At 37.1% G+C, this 13315-nt stretch overlaps 1 protein-coding gene across 2 annotated transcripts in view; it reads right to left on the reverse strand.

Moving 5' to 3' along the window:
• GLRA3 (glycine receptor alpha 3) overlaps nucleotides 1–13315 on the reverse strand; it is a 177353-nt gene that overhangs the window by 71356 nt on the left and 92682 nt on the right. For both annotated transcript variants that reach the window (XM_065908200.1, XM_065908201.1), the window contains exon 5: nucleotides 1070–1152. In XM_065908200.1, the coding sequence (XP_065764272.1) occupies nucleotides 1070–1152 (83 nt within the window). The remainder of the gene's footprint in view (nucleotides 1–1069; nucleotides 1153–13315) is intronic.

The following is a 13315-nucleotide window of genomic DNA, read 5'->3' on the forward strand; positions in this document are numbered from 1 at the left end:
AGAATACTAGAGTGGGTAGCCTTTCCCTTCTCCAGGGGATCTTCCCAACCCAGGTCTCCCACATTGCAGGCAGATTCTTTACCAGCTGAGTCACAAGGGAAGCCTAAGAATACTGGAGTGGATAGCCTATCCTTTTTCTGGCAGATCTTCCTGACCCAGGAATCGATCTGGGGTCTCCTCCATTGCAGGAGGATTCTTTACCAACTGAATATCAGGGAAACCCTTTCTGACTGAAACCTGATAGAAAGAAGAGATATGCCAGAAAGAAGGACTTTACTTTGATGGAAATATGATAGAGAAAAAGGAGATTTCTGACAAAAAGAAGGACTTCTCTGTGATACAACCCTGATAGAAAAAAGATATCTGTAAAAGTTATTTTATAGAAACCTGACAGAAAGATCTCTTCTAGGGGAATCTGAGAGATAGAAGATTTCTGACAGAAAGAAGGACTTTTCTTCGAGGGAAATCTGACCGAATGAAAGACTTCTGAGAGAAAGTAGGACTTTTCTAAGTAAATTCTGAGTGAGGTTTGTAGGAGGAAATTCTGAGTGAAGGAATTTTATAATTCTTTCAGAGAGAGGTTTGGTGAAAGGAATCCTGCTTATAGGTGAGTATAAAGGAATTTTTACACCTTGAAATTGAAACTGAATTTTGAGAAAATGAGATTTGAGATATTATTGTGAAGAATGAGATTCCATGTAATTATGGGAGAAAGACTGAGAGTCAGGGAAATCTGAGAGATAGAAGGAGATTCCAAGGGAATTCTGAGAGTAAGTAGAGTCTGAGGGAATTCTAAGAGAAAGAAGAGAGTCTGCAGAATTCTGAGAGAAGAATCAGAGGTAATTTTTAGAAGAATGATAACAGGAATTACTTTGAGAAGTTTGGTGAAAGGATATCTGAGTGAGGGAGGGTTTGATTTCATTATCCATGAGAAAGAGTATAAGGGAATTCTGAGAGAGGGAGGGTGAGATGGTATTCTGAGAATGATATTCAGAGAATATTCTAAGAGAAATCTATTTCTATTATATTTTTTTAAATATTCAGGAAAATGTATGTTATTCTTACTTACAACTTTCCAGTTGCATTATACATGTTTGTACATCCATCGGAAAATTCTTGAGATCCATTGGACAGGAGAGTGTTAATGTCAACCTGAAAGAATTCGAAGTAATCATTTTACAAAGAAATTTATAATGTCGTATTAATAGTCTATTGTTCAGGATACAATGGAAAACAATGCTGTTTTGGTTGTGGCTAACATCTACTCAAGAAAATTTGCTCCAACATGTATATATTATTTAGTGTGAAATAACTGTATCCTTTAAATAAATCTGGTTTTGGAGGGAAGAAAAGCTGTATGTATAAACGTCTAATCACAGTTATTTTTTTGTATACTTATGCTTTCCTTTAGATAGTGATGGAGATATCTAAGAGCGGTCTCTATTTCCAGAAAAGACCCTTTAAAAAAGATATTTGAGAGTAAGCTTTATAAAATTAATACCAAAGGCCAAAAGACACAGTTCCCCCAAATCATAGAGACAATATCGTTGAGGCAAGTATTGGTTGACTAAAAAGTTCATTTGGGTTTTTCCATAAGATGTTACAGAAAAACCCAAACAAACTTTTTGGCCAACCCAATAGATCCAAGGTCTGGAATCTGGATGTGAAAAGGCTGGGTGCCAGAAAGTAATTTCATATGACATCTTTTACTGTCTTTTTAACTACACTGAAGATCTTCTCAGTGAACATCCAGCGGAAAAAACTCTGGATCTAGAGGACTCCAAAATTCTTAGTACTAGGGCTTCCCTGTTGTGGAATTAGTGCATTTCACCACATTGTATTAGGTCCACAAAATAGCCCTCTCAAACATGTGTGACATATTCTGTGTTCACCAAACAAACTTTTGATGTAACTTCACACAAAGTGAGATGACATGATGGTGAACTCTACTTTTTCTCATTTCAGAATGTATTATAATGTTGACTTTCCAGGTAATTCACTACTTGATTTTTTTTTTTCCTTTAAAGAGTACATGACTTCAGGGATTACCTATCTTCATGGATTTCCAAGAATTTGTAGTTTCTGAATATGAGAAAAAGAAACCCAGATCCAAGTAAATCCAAATTTATTCAAATGAGGTTCTTTTCTAAGAATTCTCTAGTCAGCCCCTTTTATTGAAAGCTTTCCCACTGAAATGCAGTGTATCAGTAGATATCCTAGGCTGAGTCATTCATCTAAACTCTGTGACCAAAGACTTCATGGTCTCCAATTATGTCATTTCACTCTATTTCAGTTTTCACATCTCCAAAAGGAAGGTAATAATAATACCTATTTTGGAGACAGGTTGTGAGCAACTAGTTAATCTGTGAGATGCTCAGTCAAGTGCTTGACACCTAGTAAACAATCAATGCTAGTTATTAAGGATTATTAGCACATTCTCACTACCCCAGGCTTCCCCATTTCCTCCTCCCCCAAATTATACAGTATGAACACAAAGATGACAGAATTAAATCACTTATTTAAAAAAATTAAGTTTTAGCAAAAACTAGCCATCAGCTCTACTAAATGCAACCACATTCTCTGAAGTAGCATTTTTATGTAGGCCATAGACATAAAGCTATAATGATGTACATCTGACAGTGAATACTCTTGGTGGGGTCCCAGTGATGTCATTTGAGAGGGATAAGCTGACAGAGGTGAAGTTGCTGAATTTTTAAAAGTCCCAGGGGATCATCTGACAATTCATTCAAGTTAGAGTCCATAGCACACTAAAAGAATCCACAGAATTGATTCTTCAAAAGCAAGTTTCCTCCTAACTCAACTAGGTTAAGTGATCCTGTAAGTGTGATATTGTCCATCTGCAAAATTCTCTCTTCAAAAGGCAATTGTAAAATCTGCTGGGCACAGTGCTCTCTGTCCTGTGAAAAGGGTTATTAGAAGTATATGCACAAGTACAATTTGAATGTACACTCATTAATTTCCCAAACATCCAAGACTCTTTAGCCAGTCAGTTTCAAATATTGGCTTAGAGAATTAATTCTGTGACCTTTTGTATGGAAGTAAATAGCACTCTTAGAATCTTTTCCAGGCTCTCACCATGCATGTGATGTCAAATTCATATCTTCGCTGTTTTTCTGGTATAAAAAAAAAAATAGACATTGCATAATTCTTTTTAAAAAAAAAAGATACTTGGAAGGAATTATTTGGCAAGGAAAAACACTGTTTGTAGGATTTCTGTCATAAATCATACCCTGAATAAAAATCTATTTGTTGACTTTCTTTTTGTTTAAGGTATAATACAATAACTTCTTTAACAGCACAAGGATGAAAAAATGTGTCACCTTGGTGAGTGTGATCCTGCATTTCTTTATTAAAACATATAAATTAAAGATTTGTCCTGACCACATCAAAAGAAAACTAAATCAAGATGTAACTAATCACATTCTCTACTGTTTAGGAAATATTGTGTAAGAGAGGACATGGAGTTCTCTTTTATGAAACAAGACACACAAACAGGATGTGTGTTTCTTTCATTTTCCCTTAAAACATCTTGGCTTAGTTAAGCAGCAATGTCAAAAAAAAAAAAAAAAGATGATGACTATAATCTATTCTAAACAATTCACCTCATTAAAATCAAGGTATTACCAGTTTTTAAACAAGCATTGCTTGTTTGCCCAGAATATGTGGTCCCAACCATTAACTGAAGTATTTTGTAAAAAGACTTTTTGACTCCACTTTAGGCTTCATTTGCAAATGATAAGTATTTTATTAGTTTTTAATATTTCTAAACATACTGTTATAAGGACAATTTCCTCAACTATCAGCATTGAAATATTATCTGTAATATCATACTAGGTAATACTTTTTGCTTACTGTGAGACAGGCACTATTTTAAATACTTCATATATGCCTTAATTCATTTATTTTTTAATATGAATTTATAACACAGCTAAGTGATATTACCTTTACTTAGAGATGAGGAGATTAAGACTTAACTCACCTGACATGTAAAGTAGAAATTGATAGAGCTGAATCAATAGCTCTGAGAGTCTAGCTGTAGATTCTATGACCTTAACCTTTAAGTCTACTGCCTTTCAAGGGCATTAGAATGCTTTTCATGAAAATTAGTTCTTTAATTAATATGACTTTGAAAATGTGCATTTCTGTAACATAAAAAATGATGATTTTCATACACTATGAGTTTTTAAAGTAAACGACATATGTGGTTTGTTCAAAAAGAAACTTAGTCATTAAACTTTAGAAAATAGAAGAAATCTGCCCATGGATTTTACATATTTACTTGGGTGATTTGATAGTTCATCATGAATAATTCTATAAAGGGTAAATAAGTAAATAACTCTCAGGAGATCATATTGTTTGAGCACTAGAAGGAAGATTGGAATTAGTGTTCTAGTTGGAGTCTTGTCCTCTGATTATAGAGATGATCATAGCTTATTAACTCATCACCTGTGCAATCTCAGTCTTGTTAATGGTCCCTTTAAGAAGCTGATATAAGCCATGGGCCTCTTCAAAAGACTGTACATAATCAAATACATGCAAAATATTCTTACAACGTATATTTTATGGCATTGTAAACCAATTTCCCTTGAATAAACATCATCTTAAAAAGCATCAACAAAGAATGAAATTAGAACACTTCCTAACACCATACACAAAGATAAATTCAAACTGAATTACAGACCTAAATGTAAGACCAGAAACTATAAAACTCTTAGAGGAAAACATAGGCAGAACACTCAATGACATAAATCAAAGCAAGATCTTCTATGACCCACCGCCTAGAATAATGGAAATAAAAACAAAAGTAAACAAGTGGGACCTAATTAAACTTAAAAACTTTTGCACAGCAAAGAAAACTATAAACAAGGTGAAAAGATAACCCTCAGAATGGGAGAAAATAATAGCAAATGAAACAACTGACAGAGGATTAATTTCCAAAATATACAGGCAGTTTATGCAACTCAATACCAGAAAAACAACCCAATAAAAAGTAGGGGAAAGACCTACACAGACATTTCTCCAAAGAAGACATACAGATGGCTAACAAATACATGAAAAGATGCTCAACATTGCTCATTGTTAGAGAAATGCAGATCAAAACTACAATGAGGTATGCATCACTTCACTCCAGTCAGAATGGCCCTCATCAAAAAGTCTACAAACAATAAATCCTGGAGAGGGTGTGGAGAAAAGGGAATACTCTTGCACTGTTGGTGGAAATGTAAACTGATACAGCCACTATGGAAGACGGTGTGGAGATTCCCTAAAAATCTAGGAATAAAACCACCATATGCCCATCAATCCCACTCCTAGGCATATACCCTGTGGAAACCAAAATTAAAAAAGACAAATGTACCCCAGCATTCACCCCAGCACTATTTACAATAGCTAGGACATGGGAACAACCTAAATGTCCATTGACAGATGAATGTATAAAGAAGTTGTGGTATATATACACAAAGGAATATTACTCAGCCATTAAAAGGAATGCATTTGAGTCAGTTCTAATGAAGTAGATAAACCTAGAGCTTATTATACAAAGTGAAGTAAGTCAGAAAGAGAAAGATAAATATCATATATTAATGCATATATATGGAATCTAGAAAGATGGTACCAATGAGTTTATTTGCAAGGTAGCAATAGAGAAACAGACACAGAGAACAGACTTACAGACATGGGGAGAGGGGAGGAGACGGTAAGATGTATGGAGAGAGTAATATGGAAACTTACATTATCATATGTGAAATAGATAGCCAGTGGGAATTTGCTGTATGTCTCAGGGATCTCAAACAGGGGCTCTGTATCAACCTAGAAGGGTGGGATGGGGAGGGAGATGTGAGAGAGGATCAAGAGGGAGGGGATGTATGTATATCTATGGTTGATTCATGTTGATGTTTGACAGACAACAACAAAATTCTGTAAAGCAATTATCTTTCAATTAAACATAAATTTTTAGAAAATTTTTTAAAAGCATCAATTGAAATGTTTGCTTTTTTATTTAAAAATTAATGACTAATTTCAAAAAAGTATATATTGTATAAGTAATCTTTAATTCTTTTCACAACCAAATTTCAAAGAAAGAGTGATAATAATAAGTATTGTTGCTCAGTCGCTAAGTCCTGTTATGGACTGCAGCATGCCAGGCTTCCCTGTACTTCACTGTCTCCTGGAGTTTGCTCAAACTCATGTCCATTGAGTTGCTGATGCCATTTAACTATCTCATCTTCTGTCACACCCTTCTCCTCTTGCACTCAATCTTTCCCAGCATCGGGGTCTTTTCCAGTGAGTAGGTTCTTCACATCAGGTGGCCAAAGTATTGGAGCTTTAGCTTCAGCATCAGTCCTTCCAATGAATATTCAGGGTTGATTTCCTTTAGGATGGACTGGTTTGATCTCTTGTTGTCCCAGGGACTCTCAAGAGTCTTCTCCAGCATCACAATTTGAAAGTATCAATTCTTTGGCCCTCAGCCTTCTTTGGCCCTCGACTCTCACGTCCATACATGACTCCTGGAAAAACCATAGCTCTGAGTATATGGAACTGCGATCACAGTTAGCTTAAGTAAAAACTGAAATTATGTTACTATCTTTGACAAGTTGCTGTGCATGGTATTTTTGAGGTAAAGTTTCTTCCTGGAATTTGATGGTTAATACAATCATGCTTCTGCAGTATAAACAGTACAGTTGGATGTCTTAGTGTGCATTTGCAGGGCTTCCCTGGTGGCTCAGAGGTAAAAGTGTTTTCCCACAATGTGGGAGACCTGGGTTCGATCCCTGGGTCGGGAAGATCCCCTGGAGAAGGAAATAGCAACTCACTCCAGTATTCTTGCCTGGAGAATCCCATGGATGGAGGAGCCTGGTGGGCTACCGTCCACGGGGTTGCAAAGAATCGGACACGACTGAGCGAGTTCACTCACTTTCACTTAAAGGAAGCAGTAGGTAGTACTGAACTACCAATAATGTGCTTTCATTAATTTGTGATGAGGATTTGCCATTCCCATTTCACAAGTGATAAAACCAAGGCTTAGACTGACAATTTGCAAAAGTCCACAGATTTGCTCATTTATGGATTCTGGAAAAGACCAGAATTTAAACTTTGGGGTTTTTTTTTTTTTTTTTTTTCTCTTCAGAAAGATAAAAATAAAAGCTTTAGTGCTAATTGTATGCCTGGCACTATCCAGGTGATTTACGTAGATGATTGCAAGCTCAAGGTATTTAGTATTTTCACCATCATGCATGTAAGAAAAATGAGCCTTTCACAGGTAAAGAGACCTATCCCAAACCACAGCCAGTAAGTAAATTTACCTCCTGTTGTGTCTATTGAGAATGGAAGACCCTGACAATACTTTCTCCTGAACCATTTTATTTCTCAGGGTTGTTTGTGTAGCTGCTAATTCTGAGAGATGAGATCACATTCCCGTGGACAAAGAGAAGGCTTGCTTGCAGCTTGCTATGAAAGCGCTGGATCCCCAGTCTCAGGGCTCCACAATTGTGTGGCAGATCCCTGGATGTGTTGTGTCCATCTGTATTGTTCCCATGAGACCTGAGGACAATGCGGAAGTTGGGCAAATGTGCTGAGGCGCCTGCTGCGTGGTGGCAGTGAGTAATTCATTCCTCTGTCTCTGATCCCAGAGACCTGTGTCTGCAGTCAGCACCCATGAAGTACATAATAAGCTAACTTTGTAAGTAGCATAAAGTCAAATCCCAAACTTGACAATCCAAAATCATGTGTCTTGTCCCAACACCTTCGCTTGAAAAGCATTCCACTCCAAGAGGGAGGGAATATGTGTTTACATGCAGCTGATTCACTTTGTTGTGCAGCAGAACTAACACAATGTCATAAAGCAGTTATACTCCAATTTTTTAAAAAAATTTGACATAAATGCAGAATTCTTCTCTTGCAAGTAAATGAATAAAAATCATGTTAAAAAAGAACAGAAAAATTATCAACATAATTAAAAATTATAATAGAAGTTGCTAATATAGTTTACTTAAAATTTATCAATGTAATTCACGGATGTCATTTAAAAGCTTGACAATTACATAACACATGTGGAAAAGAGCTTTGCCCCACCCATCCCTACCCCGAATTCAGTTCTAGCTCCTCAGAGGCAGCCTTCTTTGGAAATCTGTTTGGAATTTACATTCTCTATCTAAATTGCTATCACATTATGCTGGATTTTTAAAATGTGTGAAGTTTCCTGTTAATTTGCTACAAAGGAAAATAAGAATTTACTTCCCTTATACTACACTCTATGTACTTAACACTTCAGCAGAATTCAAAATTTAATTATGTAAAAATTAATGGTGAAATTAATATTCAGCGTTTACATGTTGTGAATATGCAATTGATGTTCATAGTTAAGTTTAGTTGTTTGCCATAATTACAGCTCTTGGATGGTGCTTGTTTACCCTCGTGTTAATAACTGTCTTACTTTAATGATCACTTCAGTTTCTATTCCCTACTATTACTTCAAACTCAACAAACTCCTTATCAGAACCAAGGCCTTCTCAATGATTAAGCAGAGCAGACAGTGGATCTCTTCCTTATTTTTCATGGAGGTCTCTATTTCTTTGCAAGTCAGATATTGAACCTCTGTATTGATACTCTGCTTTTCATATCCTTTCTTTCCTATTTCCTATTTCTCAGTATCTTGATTCAGCTTCTTGGCAGATTTCTCCATTTCATCTTTCAAATATTCCACTAATGTTTTTTCTACTTTGGTTTATTATCAGTACTTTCCTATGCTCTGAATGACTTCATTTCTCCTTTCCTGAAAGTCTCCTATTTAATTTCTGTCCAGAGATTTCTTTTCATGATCTCTTCTGCTTCTTGCATTTTCTCTTGAGTAATTTTTTTTTCTCTTTGTTTCTTTAATTTTCTTCTTTTTGCTCTTTATTTCCTCTGCATGTTTATTCTGACCTCTGCTTCTTTTTTTTATTACTGTTATTATTATAGGATGTCCTCCAATGTCTGCTTATATTTAAGAATGAGGTAGTAAATGCTAGTTGGAATTCAATGAGCAGAAGATGATTCATTGAGTAATGCCATGACTCATTCATCTTGGGATGGCTGCTCAGACTTTTCACTGGTGATTCCCCAGTTGTCTATACATCTTTCCTCTTAGACATTCTGCAGAGGACAGGTGTGCAGACCTCCCGGTACTCTCATTTCCTGGCTGTGATGCTTCACGACAGACCAGTTGTGCCTGTAGTCTCTACCCCAGAAGCTCGTGGAACACCCTTGTTGAAGTTTTCTGTCCTGCTTTCTGCCCAGATCAGAAGGCATAAAAGCAGATCCTAGTCTGGGAAACATGGGCAAGAAAGTGAGGATAAAGGGCTCACTGTTGTTCCTGTAAAGTTTACATCAGAATTTTTTTTTTTAATTTTTAAAGATTTTTTGATGTGGACCATTTTTAAAGTCTTTTATTGAGTTTGTTACAGTATTGCTTCTATCATTTATGCTCTGGTTTTTTGGCTGAGAGGCATGTGGGATCTTAGCTCCCCAGCCAGGGATTGAACCCATACCCCCTGCACCGGAAGGTGAATTTTTAACCACTAGACCACCAGGGAAGTCCCTCAACTCTTTGTTTTTTTAATCTCCTTTCTAGCCCCCTCTTTCTGATGTCTTAGCGGTCTCAAATTTCTAAAAATTTGAGGATATTATTTTCTTCCTTTTAGGTTCCCCCATTTTGTCTTAGGTTTTGGCTATCTCTGTGAAGTCAGTTTTCACAAGTGCATTCATTTTCAAGCTTCCTGAAATATCTCGTCATCACTCATTTGTCACTCTTATTTCCCATTCTTTTCATCTTCCTGTGTGTTAATGTCATTTCATTCCTTATTCAGTTTATTTCTTTGTTTTAGTGGCTTTAAGAAGGAAGTACAGACAAATAGTAAGTTCAATAGGTCAGGTTTGCCAGGACATTCTTCTTTCTTTGAACAAGCAAGAAAGCAGATTGCTCATGAAACATCACAGGTGTTCCATTTGTAAATCGAATAAGATTTTTTTTTTCCCAAGCACAACTTTTGTTAACAAAGAAACTGCTTGCCATTTGAAATTTCAAAGTTCTGTGAAATTTCCAAAAACAACTGAAAAAAACATGAATTTAGTCTTTGATCATGTGAGCCAGGATAGAGCAAACAAAAACTAGATGCCAAGAGACATCATTTGTTTCATCTGAACTCATACTGAAAGAAGAAAGATGCAATTCTGAATTATTCTATAACTTTTCTCAAAATATTAGAAGAAATGTGGGCAATTTATAATGGATGGCACCATTTTCCAAGTCCATTAAGGCTCGATATAAACAACTAAATAGCCATAATCATACAGTATACAATAAAGCACACACACTGTTATTTCAATAAATCTAGATATTATAATTTTGCAAAATGATTTTCCAAGCTACTTGGTGATGTATTCTTGCAATTTGTGACACCCAAAATCTCTGAAATGAAACAACACCTTATAATTAAAAACAAATTATATCTTTCACAAAGTTTGTTTTCAGAAAAAGAAGTAAATTTGATTAGCTTATACCTGTTACGGATCCCCTGATAGCCATCATAAAGTCACATCACAGAGGAATCAAGACCATGACTTCAGGTTAAAAGCCTCTGTCACTTAAAATATAGGTATTTAATTCATAAGCAAAATATAACTCTTACTAAAAAGTTCAAATAATATAAACTTACATATAGGGAAATTTATAGCTCACCTTTATTTTTTTTCATTTATTTTTATTAGTTGGAGGCTAATTACTTTACAATATTGTAGTGGGTTTTGTCATACATTGACATGAATCAGCCATGGAGTTACATGTGTTCCCCATCCTGATCCCCCCTCCCCCATCCCTCTCCACCCGACTCCTCAGGGTCCTCCCAGTGCACCAGCCCCGAGCACTTGTCTCATGCATCCAACCTGGGCTGGTGATCTGTTTCACCATAGATAATATACATGTTTCGATGCCGTTCTCTCAAAACATCCCGCCCTCGCCTTCTCCCACAGAGTCCAAAAGTCTGTTCTGTATATCTGTGTCTCTTTTTCTGTTTTTCATATAGGGTTATCATTACCATCTTTCTAAATTCCATATATATGTGTTAGTATACTGTAATGGTCTTTATCTTTCTGGCTTACTTCACTCTGTATAATGGGCTCCAGTTTCATCCATCTCATTAGAACTGATTCAAATGAATTCTTTTTAATGGCTGAGTAATATTCCATGGTGTATATGTACCACAGCTTCCTTATCCATTCGTCTTCTGATGGGCATCTAGGCTGCTTCCATGTCCTGGCTATTATAAACAGTGCTGCGATGAACATTGGGGTGCACGTGTCTCTTTCAGATCTGGTTTCCTCAGTGTGTATGCCCAGAAGTGGTATTGCTGGGTCATATGGCAGTTCTATTTCCAGTTTTTTAAGAAATCTCCACACTGTTCTCCATAGTGGCTGTACTAGTTTGCATTCCCACCAACAGTGTAAGAGGATTCCCTTTTCTCCACACTCTTATGAATACATTTAGGTCTAGATCCTGAAGAGTATTTCATGATTTGGGGCTGTAATTTTGTTCTGCCCTGTTCTCATTAGTGAATATACAGGGTCTTTTGTTGCTATATCAGTGGTGTAGTGTGTATCTTTGTAAATGTGTCTTGTTGTACACATGAACACATAAATAACATAAATTCCTAGAAGCAGAATTCTTGGGTTGAAGGATAAATGTATTTTACATTTTTATATAACCCAACAAATCATTTTCTGAAAGTTAATATCAAGTCATCTGCCTACAAAAGGGTATTAGACAACACTAAATATTACATCTCATTAATTTCTGCCAATGTAATTATAAAAAGTTCTCTTATTTCTTATTTGGCATTTTTTCTTACACCATGTTATAATTCCTGATTCAACTGTCAGGCATAATTTAGAAAATCAAAGAGGATAAGAAAAGTCTATTATATTTGTTCATATTTCTGATGACAGCTTCCTTTCTTCTTTCTTGATGCTCCAATGTTTCTTCTCTTATTGGTTCCTTTCTGTTTAGAAAAGTTCCTTTAGCTGTACTTTCAGGGGAAGTCTGCCAACCTATCTGCTGCTAAGTTGCTTCAGTCATGTTGTGTCCCACTCTCTTTGCAACGCTATGGACTGTGGCACATCAGGCTCCTCTGTGCATGGGATTCTCCAGGCCAGAATTCTGGAGTGGGTTGAAGTGCCTTTCTCCAAGGGATCTTCCCAAACCAGAGATCGAACTAGCCTCTCTTATATCTCTGGCATTGGCAGACGGGTTCTTGATCACTAGTGCCATGAGGGGGAGAAGGCAATGGCAACCCACTCCAGTACTCTTGCCTGAAAGATCCCATGGACGGAGGAGCCTGGTAGGCTACAATCCAAGGGGTCATGAAGAGTCAGACACGACTAAGAGACTTCACTTTCACTTTTCACTTTCATTCATTGGAGAAGGAAATGGCAACCCACTCCAGTATTCTTGCCTGGAGAATCCCAGGGACAGAGAAGCCTGGTGGGCTGAGGTCTATGGGGTCACAGAGAGTCAGACACGACTGACATGACTTAGCAGCAGCAGCAGCGCCATGAGGTCTATTTGTGACAAATTCTCTTAATTTTCCTTTATCCAAGAATGTCTCAATTTCCCCTTCATTCCTAAAGGATATTTTCACCAGGTTAAAGTGAAAGCGTTAGTCACTCAGTCATGTCCGACTCTGTGACACCAGGCTCCTCTGTCCATGGAATTCTCCAGGCAAGAATACTGGAGTGGGCTGCCATTTCCTTCTCCAGGGGATCTTCCCGATGCCAGGATAGAACCCAGCTCTCCCACATTGCAGACAGACTCTTTACTGGCTGAGTCACCCGGGAAGCCCTTCACCAGGTACAAAGGTCCATATAGTCAAATTTATGAATTTTCCAGTAGCTACGTATGGGTGTGAGAGTTGGAGCATGGCGAAGACTGAGCACTGAAAAGCTGATGCCTTTGAACTGCGGTGCTGAAGAAGACTCTTAGAGTCCCTTGGACAGCAAGGAGATCCAACCAGTCAATCCTAAAGGAAGTCAACCCTGAATATTTACTGGAAGGACTGATGGTGAAGCTGAAGTTCCAATACTTTGACAACCTGATGCGAGGAGCTGACTCACTGGAAAAGACCCCAGTGAAAGGAAACACTGAGCGCAGAAGAAGAGGGTGGCAGAGGATGAGATGGTTGGATGGCATCATCAACTCAATGGGCAGGAGTTTGAGCAAACTCCAGGAGAAAAGGAAGCCTAGTGTGCTGCTACAGTCCATGGGGTC

This window comes from Muntiacus reevesi, chromosome 17 (genome assembly GCF_963930625.1).
Source record: "Muntiacus reevesi chromosome 17, mMunRee1.1, whole genome shotgun sequence".
In the NCBI taxonomy this organism is placed as follows: domain Eukaryota; kingdom Metazoa; phylum Chordata; class Mammalia; order Artiodactyla; family Cervidae; genus Muntiacus; species Muntiacus reevesi.